The following is a 17045-nucleotide window of genomic DNA, read 5'->3' on the forward strand; positions in this document are numbered from 1 at the left end:
AGTGAGTTTTCAGTCTGATCCTAAGCATGTTTATAAAGAAGTAGCACCCCAGTCTCAAGACCCATTGAACTCAATGGGGCTGCCTGCTCAGTATACACAAATAGGGTTACCCTGTAAATGGTTAAAATGGCTAAGCTATATCTGAAACTGGGTGATTTGTTTTTTAAAATGACAGCAGATTTCGGGATTCAGAGGGGAATTCTGCCAAACTGTTGTTTCTTATTAAAATGATAAAGCACTGTAAAATTATATTCAGATATAAATAAAAGTGACAGAACAATCCTGAAGTTATTTATGCATTTATGAAAAATATATATATGCTGCAGTTTTAATCTTTTGGCAACAGCCTGTCTCAAAATGAGACCACATTCTGAAAGGATAAAAGAATTTTATGAAGCAGTATTTACAAGATGCCACCAAGCAAGCATAATTTCGATTTAGAAAGAACTGGGACATCAAGTGCATGTGTGTGTGTGTGTGTGTGTGTGTGTGTGTAAAGTTTATACATTCCACTGCTTTATAGTTGCTGTGCAACTTGATGGTTTGGGAGCAACATTTTAAGTAGCAGCTATTTTTGCTGGCCTGTTCCTCTTGGGATCTTTGCCTAGCCTACATCAATCACACCTGAATTCTTCCAACTGAATTTCTCCAGTCAATGCAGTGTCTTACTCAAGTGGATTAACCTGAAAAGGTAACATGAGCTTGGGCTGCAATGAATCTTGAAAGAATGCATTTCAGTTCTATCTACTATTTTCTGTGCACGTAAATGGCAAATGCTTTGGAAGCTCCAATATCTTCTTTCGGAACAATTTAGGTTGTGTTTTCCTTGAAGTTCCATTATATGTAAAAAAACACACCCAAAAACCAAAAAAACCAGCTTGCACTCCATTCTCTTGAAATGGAAACACCTTTTGTTTTCAGTGTTTTTAAATACTTAGCTTTGGAGCATACAGAACAACAACCCCTCTTCCTGCATTCCTTCTCCAAAGTGACTCTTAAGTGTCAATCCTCAATGGCCGACTCATCTCCTTTCACTCTGATTGGCTCCAACAAGCAAAACGGCTGAGAAGATTTCTTCTCAGTGGCAAAACAGCTCCTTTTTCCTGCTGTTTGGGTAGCTGGAGACAGAGACCCTGCAACCTCAGACCTCTGGAAATGGCAACACAGGCAGGACCATCAAACGCTCAAAACGGAGTTCAGAAACTTCTCCACAACAACAACAAAAGTCGTAGGCATCAAGGCTGCATGAAAGACATGCCTCAAGAAAATTCTCTTTAACCTGGTGCCTTCCACAGCTGTGCTGGCTGGGGCTGATGGGCGTTGTAAGCCAAAATGTATGGAGAGCAGTAGATTGGGAAAGTTGCTTTGACTGAAGCCCCATCCCCACTTCTCCATAACTGGGAGGTTAGTTTTGATAACTCATTGGTAAGAAAAATGTACCCTGTATTTGCTCAAAGGTGCTAATATCTGTGGTTCATAAATAGGACTACACAGTTTACTTCACAATAAGTCCCACCCCAAGGACTTCAAAGGAATTGCAGCCCGTATCCAATAATGTAGGAAGGTTTATCTTTGGGCTCTCAGTCAATCCACTTACATAGAAATTTATCTTGTGCACACACTTTGTTAAGGAAACTTTGGGATAGTACAGTTTCCCCACAAGAGATCTAAGCAGATGTTTACTTGGCAATTTCTGCACTAAGGCTTGAAGGTTGCACTGATTCTGAAGGCTCAGCAGCAGATTGAATCGTGACATTTTGGAGCCATGCCCTCTAACCTGTTCTTTCATTCTGCTGGTGCATCTGTTGTTCTTCAGAGGATCCACCACTGCCTGCCAGACTTCAGAGCACCAAACTGCAGCTCTTTCAGGCAGAACTATCTGCTATATTACATTCAGAGGTAAGAAGTCAAAATCACAGTTCCCCCATCTCAGCCTATTTTTTCCTAGGAAAGCAGAGAATTGTTTATGGTTTAGTATCTTTGTACACATTCATACATTTATCTTCATACATCCTTTTCAGACTCGAAATTGCCTTGGTTTATGTCCTCCCATAAGGTCCCATTATTTCCCCCATGTTGCTATTTTCTTATCAAGATGACGTTGCCAGTTACCATGTGCTTATCGCATCTTGCAATTCCAGCTGCTTTTCTAAAATTGTGAGTCACGGGGGACGGAGGAGGTATGGCGGAGAGACACAACACGGAAAGAATCTTGGCTTCCTCTCCTTTTAGACTCCATAGCAGAAAGCAAAGTTTGAAAACACTACCTACAGCTACTCTTAAAAAAAGAAAGTGATACAGGAAATACAGTCATAGGTCATCTTCACAACAATTGCTACTTACAAAAATCTGATTTGTTTTGAGGCGGGAAGGGATAGAGACATGCAATTTTAGTATAAAGTATTCAGAATGCAAGCTCCAGCTAAGAAGCAATTACAGTGAAATCTGATACAATGTTGGATTTAGATCAGGGTTAAGTTTGCTTCCCTATGCACCTTAACTGGCCATTTTCCAATTAAACCAAAGATAGGGAACCTGAGACCCTCCTGTAGTTGCTGGACTCCCATCATTCTGGACCATTAGCCATTCTGGCTGGGGTTGGCAGGAGATGAGAATGTAACAACTTCAGGAAGGCACCAGGTTTCCCATCCCTGTGCTAAACCTGCCTTAAACCTTCCTCACCGTTGTTGGAGGAATGTAGAATAAGGCAGGGATATATTGCAAGCGGCCTTATTTAAAAGAAGCTCTTATCTGTTCCATGTGAGCAGAGGGAACTCCCATTTGCTCCTGTTCATGCCCATGGTATATACTGTATTCTGCCAATGGTAAACTATATCATGATAGCCATGGTCTGTACCAACATGACTTTCAGAATATCTCCTCCCACCACCAAGTACCTTGTGCCTTGGGACACAATCTGCAGCAGAAATATGCAAAGATATGCACAATCTGCAGCAGAAATATGCAGAGAATATGAGCTTTGTTTATAGCTTTGGAAGGCTGTGCTTAATAGAATTCATCACCCCTAATTAAATTTGCATGTATTTTGATTTATGCTATTATATAATTAAATTTAAGCCATCAACATTTTTTTTTATGAAGTAGTAAACACAAACATTTTAAAACACACTGTGGGTAACAATGCAATTTACCTACATGTGTAGCAATTCTTGCAGTTAAATAGGCATTCATTACTAATTCCTTTGGGATTCAGAATAAAATTAGACGTCAATTAAATATTATACATAGGTATAGTATTTAAGACATTTTCCTGTTTCTCTAGAAATTAACAGTAGAAATTCCCAGGCACAGAGGGAAGGGATGAGGTAATAACTGGTGAACAAACCAACACAACAACAACATTCTGGGATTGAAAATGGTTTTCAACGATGAAAATGATTACAGATGCAGGTAGGCTTTGGATTAGGCATTAGGTGTGCTTCCTGATTAATACTCCTGCGTTGGTTGGAGATTTCCAGGGTCATGCCTGGGTTAAGGGCCACCTCATGTCAGGCATGGAGTATCCTCTCCTCCCCCAGTAGCCTCAAATACAAGAAGAATAAACAGTTCGTATTTTATGGCTTTTATTCAGCCATCTGGTTGCAAGACAAAAGATCCATGTCTTCACGCATAGGAGACATTGGCTGCTCTGAGTCCCTCCTCTTCCATCTCCCACAACATCCTGGAAGGCTACAGGAAGTCACAGGAGTCACATCCTTCTGCATTCTCTTTTCTTGAATGCAGAGGGACCTGTGAGCCTTTGGACTAGGAGGGTCTCCCATACACTCCAGGGAGGTCTCTGCTGTCTGCTCTCTAACTTCCCCTTCCTCATTCTCTACTATCTGATAGCTAGGGATTTCCTCATTCAGCTATACACCAGCCCTGTCTCCCTCTCCTCCTGAAACTGCTGGAGAAACTTCCCACTCCCCCTCCTCTTCTGAAAGGAGCCAATCAGATGGAGGGCTCGTTTCCCATTCCTCCTATTCAGTCCAGTCCCTGACACCTCAAGATGTGGGTCAGCTAAGCTGGCCTCCCAGGCCACTATTTGGAAGTTCTATAGCCCATCTGCTCTCCTCTAGGCTTCAAGAAAGAACTTCCAGCCAAACCCCTTTACTGGGGTATCCTGAGATAATGCACCCATTGGAGGGAAAGGGAGTGAGGCACTTCACCTACTCCCAGAAAACAGACTACAGGATTCAACACACCCATTTCATTTAACTAAAGATGCAGGGACAGAAAGATCAACTAGGAGATATATAGAGAAAACTACATTTTCTCATTTTATAATGTATTTCTTAAAATGCACTGTGTATTTTACCAAAATAACCACATATGATGCTAGCAATTATACATGGCAAGAGTTCATTAGATAGTTTGCCATTCTGTATTGGAGTGTCTAGAACCTGTGGCCTTCAAGATGTTGGTAGGAAATGTCAGACATATTCCAGTTCTATGTAAAAACAAGCCCAGATTCAGACAGATGTAGAACAGTGTCATTAGCAAATTAGCATTTGTTTATTTTTGGTTGTTATTAGGGAAATGGAACCATTTTCCTTAGTCATTTATTCCACTTCCCTACTTCTTAACCTTAGACCAGTTCTATTTAGAACTGTTTATGTTGTCGTTTGTACAAATAACACATCTGCACATTTTTTTCTTCATGTCATTTTGCATCTGGTAGGCAGATGATACTCCTCGTTATCTGACTCTGTAGGTCATTGAAAATGGATATTGAGCAATTCTGCCTCCTACAGCTTTGGTAAAACGCCAAACCCAGTTAGGGAAAGGGAAATGCTTCGATTTGTTATCCATGCTAAGAAAGAAAGAAAGAAAGAAAGAAAGAAAGAAAGAAAGAAATTCCAAACCCAAGTGGCTTGCTAAATGGTATTGATTTTACAAGGAACATGGTAATCTCTAAACAGATGCACTACATGCTACAAGGCAGTTTGTTTCCCGCCCCCCACCCCCAGAAACTAATCTTTAAAACTTATGGGAAGGAGATACATTTTATTTTTTACTAAATTCACATCCTTCCCTTCCGTCTAAAGGGCAGCACACAATAAGTGATAAAACAATAAAAACCATGTCAACATAGGCATCCTTTAAGCATTAAAGGAAAATAATCTTAGGGAACTAGCTGCAGAATCTCCAAGATTTCTCTACAACTTTGCAGATAGGAAACAAAATAGAACCCTTGGATGGAATCTCAGGGCCCCTTAGGATATAGCTCTTGCTGGGATATAAAATGCATGCATACAGTACTGAGATAAAAACAATGTCACAAGTAGTGGCGCTTGGAGTCATCAAGCCCTGTGAGGAGAAAAGGTGGTACCCCTGCTTGTCCCTGCAAATGTATGGCCTGATGCATCTTTGAAGACTGCAGGATGGCAGCAGTCTACTCCTGTGAGTTTAGCAGCCTGATATGCAAACAGGCAATGTAGCTTGCAATCCTATTTTCTAATAAGAAATAAATCCTCTTGGTCACAGTAGGATTTGCTGCTAAGCACACGTGCAGAAGCTCAGACTACAAGTTTCCCCCACATAGCCATGCCATGAATTGCTTCATATGTTTAATTCCTGCATGTCAGGCTGTGTTAAAAGACACTAGGAAAAAATGGGGGGAAGTGGCTCCGCCTACCGTTGGCTCCATCTGTCAGGATCCCTGGCTCCGCCTACCATTTGCCATCCTACCTTCTCTCCCACCAAGCCCAAGCTGCAACTCGTGATGGCCACCAAATTAAACAGCTTTGAAAATGGGATTAGACAGATTTGTGGAAGATAAGGTTATCAATGACTAGTAGGAATGATGGTTTTATATAAGCTCCAGGAGAAACAACATGCTTCTGAATACCAGTTGTTGAGGAAGGTGAGCAGCAAAATGCCATTTGACTTAGGTCCTTGTGGGCTTTCCTTGGGAATCAGGTTGACAACTTTGGGAACAGAACACAGATGCGACTTTTAGTGTGATCTACCAGAGCTCTCCCTATTTTATATATATAAACCCTTTGCCAATTGCTCCAGCAACATCAGGTCTATTGACCTTAGCCAAACCACACTCTTAAGTGGGAATGGTTTTCTTTCTTTATTGTCTGTCTTTGTGGACCTCAGAATAATATTAATATGCGAACTCAGTAGCAAGATTAATGGAATTTAACATTTTACAATAATATTTTTATGAATTGCTTTCCCTTACTCTGAAGCTCCAACAAAAACAACATGCAATTGAATGTCCCTTAGTCTCTGTTTCAAAGTTTTGCTGAAACAATTATTAGCCACAAAGAATCTAAAAAATGCACAGGTGTTCAAAGCTTTTATGAAGAACCAGCTTCCCCCATCCACATTACAGTAAGCAATGGAATAAGTGTCAGACTCATAATAAGAGACACTCCCCCCCCCCCAAGGACATATTAGGTATTCTACAGAATGTTCTCCTCCCACACACCAAACAGGTATTCATACCCTATCTATTGTTTCCACTAACCTTGCTATAGATAAGATAACAATATTCTAAACTTATTATGAGATAGGCTTTTCATGTGAAATTGTCATGTATTTTGTCCTTACACTTGGGAAATTACTTTTGGGGGTAAACATAAAGGGACCTAAATGAAGCAAAGAAGATGAATAAACTTTAAATGTCAAAAAGCATTTATGAATGAATTCAAAGCAGTTCTCAAAATGCTATCCCATTTCAAATGCCAGTACAATGAATAAGGCTTCATCCTCCAGAATAGGTTGAGGTCAATGGTTGGCAAGGGTAGTTTAAAAAAAATCTTCCATAGAGAAGGAGGAGAATATGAGTACTGTCCATGAAACAAAAGCCAGCCGAGATGGTAGCTTCTGCAGCTACAAGAAAAGCTTATTGACATTACCTTGGTCCTCCTCCAACTGGTCCCCGGTGTACTGGTTTACAAAGATATTGTGTGATTTTCAGGAAGAAAATCGAATTGCATAGGAATGCTGGGTTTGTTTCATAGTTAGTTTTTATAAGGGGCACTGCTAATTGCATGCACATATTACTTCCTTGTCAAACTATGTACTCCTAATTACTGTGTAATATATGGCAGCAGTTAAAGTCAAGATACTGAATTCAGATCAAAATGTGGTCAAGCATACATTTTATAACTTTGTTGGGGATCTGCCACTGAAAGAGTTCAGCTTCTCCACAGGCACAGTCTTGGGATTTTTGTAGACCCTTCACTGCACATTGCAACTGTGCCAAATACACTTTCACCAAATTCATCTCGTAAGAAACTGTCACCTTCTGAACCAGGAAGTTTTCATGATCTGTTCTTTAGTATGAATACACAATGAGACATGGCAACAGAATGGAAGTCAAACTTCCAACACTCCTACATTGCTTCATGAAAATATTCTGTGCATGATTTTAACACTGTATATTTTGTGTTTGTCTGTCTACTCCTTTTTGAAAAAAGATGGGATTGCATGGATGGTGTGTGCTTCCCTTCAAAACTATGCACATTGGTACAGCATGGAATCTATACCATAAGGGCTTCAGCCTTTAATTCCTGTTTGTTCAGCCTTAAATGTACAGTGCTGCACTCTACACAGGAAAGATTGAAAGTGGTTCACCGAATGAAAGGGGAGAACACCAGAAACGCCTGGTGTTCCAGGGTCTGCAGGGGCTTTCTGAAACCCTGAGGCAGAAATTAATTAGAAACCATTACTCTATGGTATAAAACCCTTAAGGCATGTAAGTCAAGGCTGCCTCCTTCCATTGTGACCTATCATACTTCAGTGCGTGTCAGTAACTCACCTACCCTGCATTTTTCAAATGCTGAGGAGCTGTCCATGGACTCTGCAAGAAGTGAAGCTTTCCAAAATATGGCCTGCAGAACAGACTGTTGTTGTTAAAAGCACAGCAGTGGAGGGTTATTATTTTTTAAGTTAAAATATTCATTTCAGTTTTATATATAAAAATTTTACGTTGCTCTGCTTTAACAAAACCCAAAACCCAGAGCCCTTCAAAACTATGTAGAAAGCCTCATCTAAGTCCTGTTTGAAGCGTCTAAGAAAAGGCAGGTGATGCTGCAAAGTTTTTAAAAAATGTACAGGCAAGAGTATACCCCACTCAGCTACCTCTTAATTATTTTAGGGTATGAAGAGAAACAAAGACACTCTACCACTCTCCACCATCATAATAAAAGTTAATCCTTTTTACTTTCATTCACAAAAAGCTCCTGGTCCTATTTGGAAGACTTAATCTACTCTGGAGAGGTTCTGTGCCTGCAAATTTCATCCACTTTGGCAAAAAGCATGTTATAGCTATTTTTAGATTTCCCCATTATAGTAAATGGGGAACCACAACAGTTCATTTTATACAGGTGAGCTGAGAACCGCATCAACACTATTTTCTAGAAAAAGAGGTGCCAGAACTCACCACGAATGCCTCCCTTGTTCTCTTATAATGGCAATGGAGCCCACCTGAGAGGTGCCGGAACTGAGGTCCTGTGAGTTCCAGTTGGGGGGAAAAGGCATGGGAATCGTTCAAAGAGGAGAGAACACAGAGAAATGGATCAGAATATTTAAAAACACACAGATACAACCTAAAGCAGGCATAGGCAAACTCCGGCCCTCCAGATGTTTGGGACTACAATTCCCATCATCCTTAGCTAACAGGAACAGTGGTCAGGGATGATTGGAATTGTAGTCCCAGACATCTGGGGGCTGGAGTTTGCCTATGCCTGAGCTAAAGATTGGAGCCCATAAACAACAAATGAACAAATGTGATATTTAATGGGGGGGGACCACCACCACCACCACCACCAAATTCCCTGTTTCCTCAAATGCCCACCTAGTTAGCTGTTAGTGAACTCTCATGAATGTACAGATCAAGGAAGGGCCAGGTGTGAATTATTCACAGCCAGTTTCATCTGCTGTGAAAGAAGCAGCGTGTAGCATTTTCCAGATAGTACCCATCACATTATTAAAGTGAAATTGGAATTGGTACACAGAAGCAAGCATGGAAACACAATCCATGGCAGTATTCTCCCACAGCCATAAGGGTATGAATTGCATGATGCTTTGTAATTATAGCTTTGAAAATTAACACTACCCAATAAAACTGACTGAATCTGGACAATTTTTCTTACTTACGCTTTATTCCTTCTTTGTACAAAGCTTAATTTGCTTTATTTCTGAATGCACAAATGACAATTTTATGTATTTTTGGAGGAAACAATACAGATATTTAAAAATGTGCACTCTTTCCACAAGCATTTTTCTTGGTCAGAACCACTGACCGGGTTTGTGCCATTTTAAAAATACATGAAACCAAGGGAAGCCAGGCAAAATTATATGGTTTAGCAAAGAGCATGTTTCAAAAGAAGAATTAATAGTTAGGTCCCAAAGACTGGTTTTTAACAGGTAACCCCCTTATTTGGCTTCACTATATAAACAAGAATGTGGTTGATTAAAATATCAGTCTTGATACTATGTTAAGCATTCATTTAATGCTGTAGTTCAGGTGGTTAGGCAGCAATGCTATTTTAGCTAAATAGCACAGCAAAAAATATTCACTTTTCCTTACATTCAAAAGAGCTAGTTTTAGACTTGAAAGCAATCACTAAGTGGAGTACATGGGAATCATGTATTTGCAGTGGCAATATATGATTCTCATCTATAAATAAAAAGCTGGCTTTATAATTTAAAAGTACAAATTAAATGCTGCATTGCCGCAACAACAAGTGCATAAAACCATTGTTAAAGCTGTATTTCCATGCGTCATGACCACCAGAATATAATCCAGCCCCCCCCCGCCAGAATTACTTTGAATATTCCTTTTTTTAAAAAAAAAAATCTAATCAAGCTATAGTCTTTGTTTGTAGATTTAAAATGAATAAAGTCTCCAAGTCGTGAAGATCGCATCAAGTTTTTATGGCTTTATAATCATCGAAGGCATTCAAGGTCCAAGAAGGAATGACGTGTCCAGGAATCTTTAGTCACTCGGTATTTCTTTGAAGAAGCTGATCCAGCAATTGCTACAATAAAACAAAAAAGCAGCCTTTAAGTTACAATGCCATGCCTTCCATCTCCTACTCCTTGACTTGGAAGTGATGTCATCAGTGACTGTTAAGAGAACAACTAGAACTGAACCAGTCTCATCTGGGAAGACACAGAGGCACGACTTGCTTTCTGTGCTGCGTCCAAAGCCTTGGCCTTTGAACCCCACTCTAGAAACATCAGGTGGGAGCAATATCTGTTTCAGTATTAACGCTGTGAGGCCTTTCATACTATGCTTAACCTGCATATATGTATAAATAAAGCCATATATCCCAAAGACACCACTTTCTCTGGTGACCTTCATTCCAAGGAAACCGACTTCTGATGTATGTGTTGGCATCCCTGAAGTTTCTCATAAACTGGGGTGATCAAAACAGTACTGTTTACCAACACATGAAAAAAAAATCTGGGGTGCACCAATAGATATCGTATTGACCCCAATATAAGCCGCACCCAAATATAAGCCGCACCTTTAAAATTCAGGGGAGGGGGGAGGAAAAAAGACAATTCCTGAATGTTAGCTGTTCCCTTAAAATTCCTCAGGCACTCATACCTGTTCTGTTTTACCCTATGTCTGTTTCAGCAGCGTTGTCGTAAAAGCCAGTTTTTGTAAGGTTGTGAATTTAAGCTGCACTTTAACTTTTCACAGTTGGAATTTGGTGGAAAAGTGAGGCTTATATTCAGTCCAATACAGTACATCTATCCACACAAATGCATTACACACACACACATACACACACACAAATATAGATACATCGCCAGGCAAAGCAGCACTACTGCTGTCACAACGCTTTGAAAACTTGCAACAGGATTTTAAAATATGGGAATACTGGGTTTCCTACTGCAGAGGTGGCTAACTTGTGACCCTTCTGATGTTACTAGACTCCTACCATCTCTGACTATTGGCTGTGCTTCTGGGGGCTGTTTGAAGTTGAAGTCCAACAACAAATGGAGGGTCACAGACTAGCCACCCTTGCTCTACAGGGTGGTACTGAAGGTGTACAACAGGTATTCGATTTTGGGGTGACAGAATGGAGAAAGAAACTCTGCATCAATGAGTATTGTGTTCACTTCACTGAAGAATCATTACCTTTTTGAACACTTCAACACGCAGTCTGTTGCTCTGTATGATTACCCGTTTCTGTTTCTCTTCTTGTTTCTTCTTCACTTCAGGCAGATTATTATAAATCCTGGAACATATTAAAAATATGCTAAGTGTCAAAAACTTGTTTTCTGAGCCTTTGAAAGAAAGGAAAGAAAGGTGTATGGGAAGAAGGCAGGGGCAGGGTAACATGTGCCCCTTCAGCTGATGTTTCGCTCCATCTTCCATTAACATGATCAATAGCCAAGGATAGTTCAACAACATCTGGAGAGCCACAGATTCCCCATCCGAGCTCTAAAGTGTGCAGGCTTTTAAGTACATCATTATTGTGGGCCTAGTCACAGCGCCCCAGTGTGAAGGCAATAGGTATGGAGTAAAGGAACAATTTGGACAGGATCATGATCTGAGATCATCATTGGCCACAACTTTATTGATTACAGATGTAGGTAGACTTTGGCTCAGGCACTGGATGTATATCCATTTCAGCCTCCTGTTGAAGGGCTGGAATTTTTAACAGCGTTGGGCCAAGGATTGTGGCCTCCCAAAAGATGCTAATCTACTGTGACCAGCCTGCCCTACACATGGTTTCTGGACAGAAACTTCCACATAGACCCTTCTTAGGTTGGGGTGATGCACCACTTCATCCAAACCTTGATGATTATGATTCCATCCAATGTTTTACCCACCCAAAGTTGTGACATTTTGCTATGAGAAACGTAAAAACTCCCAATGGGCCCAATCTGTTTGCAGGCAAATTCCTTCCCAGCTCCGAATATGGCAACCATTTGGAAACCATAGCAAAGTCCGTCACAGAGTGCACAGGAAGGAAAATATGGTTAAGACAAAATTAACACAAAGTAGCCTGGAGGGAGGGAGGGAGGGATTCCTCTTCGGCTGATGGACTGCAAACTCTAGGCGCAGACAGCTTTTATCCTCAGTGGGTGGACCAGGCTCTGCTCATTCAGTGCCCATGATTGGGCAATTGAACTTTTGATTTGGCAGGCTATCTTGCCCTGCAATGTGGTTGGCCGGGGTATTTAGAATGGCTAGCCACTGGGACATGACTCCTTGCACAATTGCATATGACAAGGTACTGGAATTGTATTGCTCATATAATTCATGGATTCATGATATAATGCCATGAAAAAAATGTTAGTTTTAAAGACTATTTCTTAACTTGATGTGATAAATGTACGGTGTTAGATTACCCTAATCCATCTGTGCAGATCAAGATAAATGTCATTGGGAGCAATCTGTGAAGCCCTTGAAAGGGCACATATATAGCTATGGAAGCAACAGTATAAGCCCCCTGGCAATGCTCTGCAGCTGCGGAGACTCATTTCTCCTAAGTATCCTTCATTTGCCTAAGGCCTTCCAGTATTTCTTCCACTGCATTTTGGAAGGATAACTTTGGATTGCAATAGTGTTTGGGTGTGGGGAACCCAGGCTGAGCTGCAATCCCTGCTCACTCATGAAACTTTCTGAGAGCCAAACAAGAAGTAGTGCTAAATGTGTTGTTAGAAACCATGTCAATGAATTTTTTCTACAATTAAAAGCAGGCATGCTTTTAGGACTGCAGTGCATAGGGAAAGGAGGTGTAACCCTTGTGTCCCCATCTGAAATTCTGATATATACACCCCATGGCAATAAGTATACAGAAAAAAAACCCTCCCATTGTAGATTTTTCCAAGGCTCATAGTCCTCTGTGTGTGTGTGTGTGTGTGTGTGTGTGTGTGTGTAGGGTTGTGTGATTTCCCTTTGTGCAGATGTGATTTTTAATTAAGCATTTAGCTTCATGTCTAATTTGCCCCGAGCCACCTTAAGAAAGTCACAATTTGGCAGCATAACATATCTCACCAGGTTATTGTAAAGATAAAAAGAAATACTGTAAAGTGCTGGAACGTGCCATTGGATTTTTTAGACACAAACTCTCTAATTATATATAGATACAAAAGCAAATGTGCAGTTTCCTAGGATCCATAAAACTCTAGCGTGACCAAGAAACATAGCCGCAGTTATGTCGACAGAAGCAAGCTGGATTCTTAATGGTCCCCACTACGTTTTGAAAAATAAAAAGGAAACTGACTGCAACCAACATGCAAGACACTTGGAGAAAGTTTAGATTGGTGCCTCTGAATGTGCATCTTTGCTTTTCCAACTGTATGAAAATCTGCCATTCACTCATACAGGAAAAAGTAAAGTGCAGCACTCCAAGAACCCAGGGCCAGTGACAAATGGGCACTAAGGAACAGATTTTAGGGGTTTAGAAGCCACCAGGGACCAAAGACTTTCAGCTTTCTTTAAATAAAAAAGTTAGTCAACCAGAGACTTCTGAAGTAAGTTAGAGCACAAAACATGAAGGCAGCGTTAAAGCTTCTGCACTCAGCAGGCAGCACAATTGCTAAGGCACTTAAAATACTGTTGCTAAGCAATCAGAGGATGGAATGTTGACCCTTCCCACCTGGGACACAAGGATTATTTTTCAAAAAAATAAATCAAGGCTGGTAAAATGATTTTGTGTATATATGTTTTGAATAGAATTGTGAAGATGCACATATTTGTTGTATATTTGCACCTAGACTTCCCCCCAGGAGCTCAAGGCTGTGTACAATTTGTCTTCCCCTTCCTCCTTTTATCTTCACATCAGCTCTGTGATGCAGGCTAGGTTGTGCCTTGGTAGCTCACACATCAATGTTGCGAAATTGCACATACACAAGAGTTATTTTTTGCTTGTTTTTAATTATCAAGGTTGGCAAACTTTTTGTATGTTTGTTTGGATATTTTGCTGTACTGTAAATGTCAGCACTATGAAACACTGCAGTTAATAAAGCAAGGAGGCTGCTTTTCTGGCTTTCTTTAGATGATCTGTGAATGACATTGCACAAGAAAAGCCCAAGCCAATGGCGAATAGCTTCCTGTTCTCGCAATGGCCAATCAGATGCCTGTGAGAAGCCTGCAAGTAGGTTCTGTGTGCAATAGCACTCTCCCCTGCCTATGGTTTCAAGCGACAAGTCTTCTATGAATTTGTTTTATTCTCTTTTAAAGCCAAGTTGGTTGTCATCACTACCTGTACAGGGAAGTTCTCAATGTTTGATGCTTTATTGTTTTTTTAAAATATTTTGTTGGGAGCTGCCCAGAGTGGCCGGGGCAAGGTTAAGCAGGGTAGTGGTGTTGTTAGGGACCCAATCCACAGACATTGTACCATGCCCAGAAAGTGCTGTTGGCATCCCTCCTGGGAGAACCCATTGCAGTACCAGTATATTCCCCTGTATAGTTTTCAGTACACACATGATACATCTTTTAATTCTTTTTTTAAAAAAAAACCTTCCATGAAAGATATTTCCACATTAATGCAGTGCATGGAATTCACTCGAAAATGCATTTGTCAATAACATAGGGTTAGAATCCAAAACAGCTGCAGCAACTTTCCAACTATTTCTGCAGAAATTTGAAGGGCCTGCTCACCAAAAGTCAAACCAGACAACTTGCCTGTTGTCAGGGCAATATCCCAGAAACTGCAAGAGTCTCATTCCAGAGCCTTTTGTTCTCCATCAGCTGCAAACTCAACAATTTATTGCGCTACTGTTATGCTACTCAGAATAAAACAAAACGTGGGGTGTGTGATCTTACTTCATTAGCTCACCCTATCAATTCGAGAACTCATAATCCCTCATTGCTGCAAGCAGAAGGGAGATAATATTTCAGGATGGAAGATGCTCCCTACCTTTTTGATCGCATGTGCATCTCCTTCTCTGAAATGAACCGTTCTTTTGGCTTGAACAGGTTATCTAACAATTGGAAAACAGAGGTTAAATTGCACAGGTTGATTTGCTTCTTGTACATGGAATGAGTTTAACATATGAATCCAAGGAAGGGCCGTAGCTCAGAGGTAGAGCATCAGTGCCTTGCAGGAAGTAAGCCCTTGGTTCATTCCCCAGCATCTCCAGGTATGACTGTAAATGTCCTCTGCCTGACAATCTCGAGAGCTACTGCCAGTCAGAGCTAAGTGGACCAATAGTCTGGATCCATATAAGAGGGCTTTCTATGTTCACACACTACCAGAGCTAAGCTGTGCCTGCCAAGCTTAAGACAGCTGTCTGACTCTGCATGTTGATAAGTGCAATAATCCCACTGCAGCTACTCCTGTGAAAGCCGTGTCTGTTTACTGCTGTGACTTTTCATAGACCTTCTTCATTCATATTTAAAAGGGGGTTGGAAGGAGATTGCTGTTTCTTTAAAACATCAAAAAACATCTCTGCCCTACCTCCTAGCTGCTCCATCACTTCAAGCACATTTCTTGGCATTCCCTCACTTGTGCTCTCCTTTTGTTGTAAAATATAGACACCCACACCTTATTTTAGTTGTAATGTGAGTGTGGAGGACTTGGTAGGGAAGCTGGCAGGTCAAATCACATGCAAGTTGAGGGTCCAGGGTCTTGGACTAGATGACCCTCAGGACCCAACTCTACAGTTATGTAACCCAATGATTCTAAGGAACACGGGACATCATAGATGTGGTTAGCCCATTTTAACCTCAAGGGGTGCAAGCTTCTCCCATTCTGGGTGGCTTGTGGCTTAGTTAAGGTCTATAAGCTGATCTATGGTGAGTTTGAAGCCACCAGATAGTGTTATCTTTTGTTGCTTTGCATGGGTTTAGTTGTATGTTTTCTTTTAAGTTTTTTGTTTTGTTTTGTTTTGTTTTGTGTAAATAGTTATCCACTGTAAGCCACTTTGACCATGTAGAGAAGCAGCCTGTGCACATAATCTTCATCTAAAAGCTTGGGAAGAGGAGTGTTTAAACATGACTGTTGCTGCATCCTTGATGTTTTTGGATCTCCTAGAGTGATGCATATCCCTGGCCCTCCAGGCGTCTCATCCCACACAGCTACTCTGCTGATCTTCCTCTGTGCTTGAAGAGCTAGCGGGGCAAAATCATCGAGTGTGCAACAATCACACCCTGGCTTTTGTCTCTCTTGACTCCTAATTCTGCATTAGCATTAACCAAGAGATGGCTAAGCCAGAGAGATTGTCATCCCTACCCCACCCATATCAGGAATTTTGGACTATAATATCAGAGAGTGATGATATGGTACATTTATACAAGAAACATGAATATGTTTAAAGGGGTGGGGAAGGAATGGCTGTGTTAGGACTTGAGCTTATGTATTGAATTAGGGTGGAGGGAGCCACACCAAAAGGTTGGCTTTGTCACAAAAAAATGATGCTATTGTATCAGAGAAGAACCTAACATACATACTGAACTGTAAGACAGTGGACTGGGTTATCCCCCCTACTGCCTCAGAATTCCATGAATCAACATGGCTATTGATTCTAAACAATGCTCTATATTGCTGAAAAACTATGAGTGCCTTTGAAGACATTCTCTGGCTATGATGCTGTGCAAGAATTTTACTTGTGAGTATTTGGAGGTCCACAGGACCATCTCCAAAAATTAAACCCAGGACTGTTTCAAGAAGCCATTGTGGCAAGGAGACCCATGAGTTCCACGGTCATGCACTAATTTGTAGCAAATGAAAGTTGTTTCAGTGAGACTTGTTTCCAAATAAATATGCTTAGAACTGCAGCCATTCATTCTGCACCTGTTTATATTTACGCTGAAGTTCCATTAAGTTTAATGGAGCTGACTCCTAGGTATGTGTGGAGGAACGCTACGTTTATTACAGTCTGTTTTCATTTTGCGCTCTGGAAAAGATTTAAGCGACCTCTGATGCTATCAGAATGCAACTGTCGGGGTTCAAGGCCTTGTGCTATCACTATGTTTGCAAGCCTGTTTACTAGTAGTGACAGGTTCTGAAAGGGAGAGGGAAAGCCAATGGCTTTTAGTATTTATAGATGGGTCTTAGATTAGATAAATTCATTTTGATTCGCCAGGGGAACAGCAGACTCTGATTGGCTGGAGG

The 17045-nt window shown here is 40.9% G+C and overlaps 1 protein-coding gene across 2 annotated transcripts in view; it reads right to left on the minus strand.

Annotated features, from left to right (window-relative positions):
* Nucleotides 1–9876: 9876 nt before the first annotated feature.
* Nucleotides 9877–17045, minus strand: part of LOC309532517 ((E2-independent) E3 ubiquitin-conjugating enzyme FATS) — an 87270-nt gene continuing 80101 nt past the window's right edge. For both annotated transcript variants that reach the window (XM_082222858.1, XM_082222859.1), the window contains exons 7-9: nt 14850–14913; nt 11114–11213; nt 9877–10001 (exon numbers count right to left, since the gene is read on the minus strand). In XM_082222858.1, coding sequence (XP_082078984.1) covers nt 9963–10001; nt 11114–11213; nt 14850–14913 — 203 coding nt within the window. In that variant the 3' untranslated portion in view covers nt 9877–9962. The remainder of the gene's footprint in view (nt 10002–11113; nt 11214–14849; nt 14914–17045) is intronic.

This window comes from Podarcis vaucheri (assembly GCF_965113315.1).
Source record: "Podarcis vaucheri genome assembly, chromosome: 5".
NCBI classification, from domain to species: Eukaryota; Metazoa; Chordata; class Lepidosauria; order Squamata; family Lacertidae; genus Podarcis; species Podarcis vaucheri.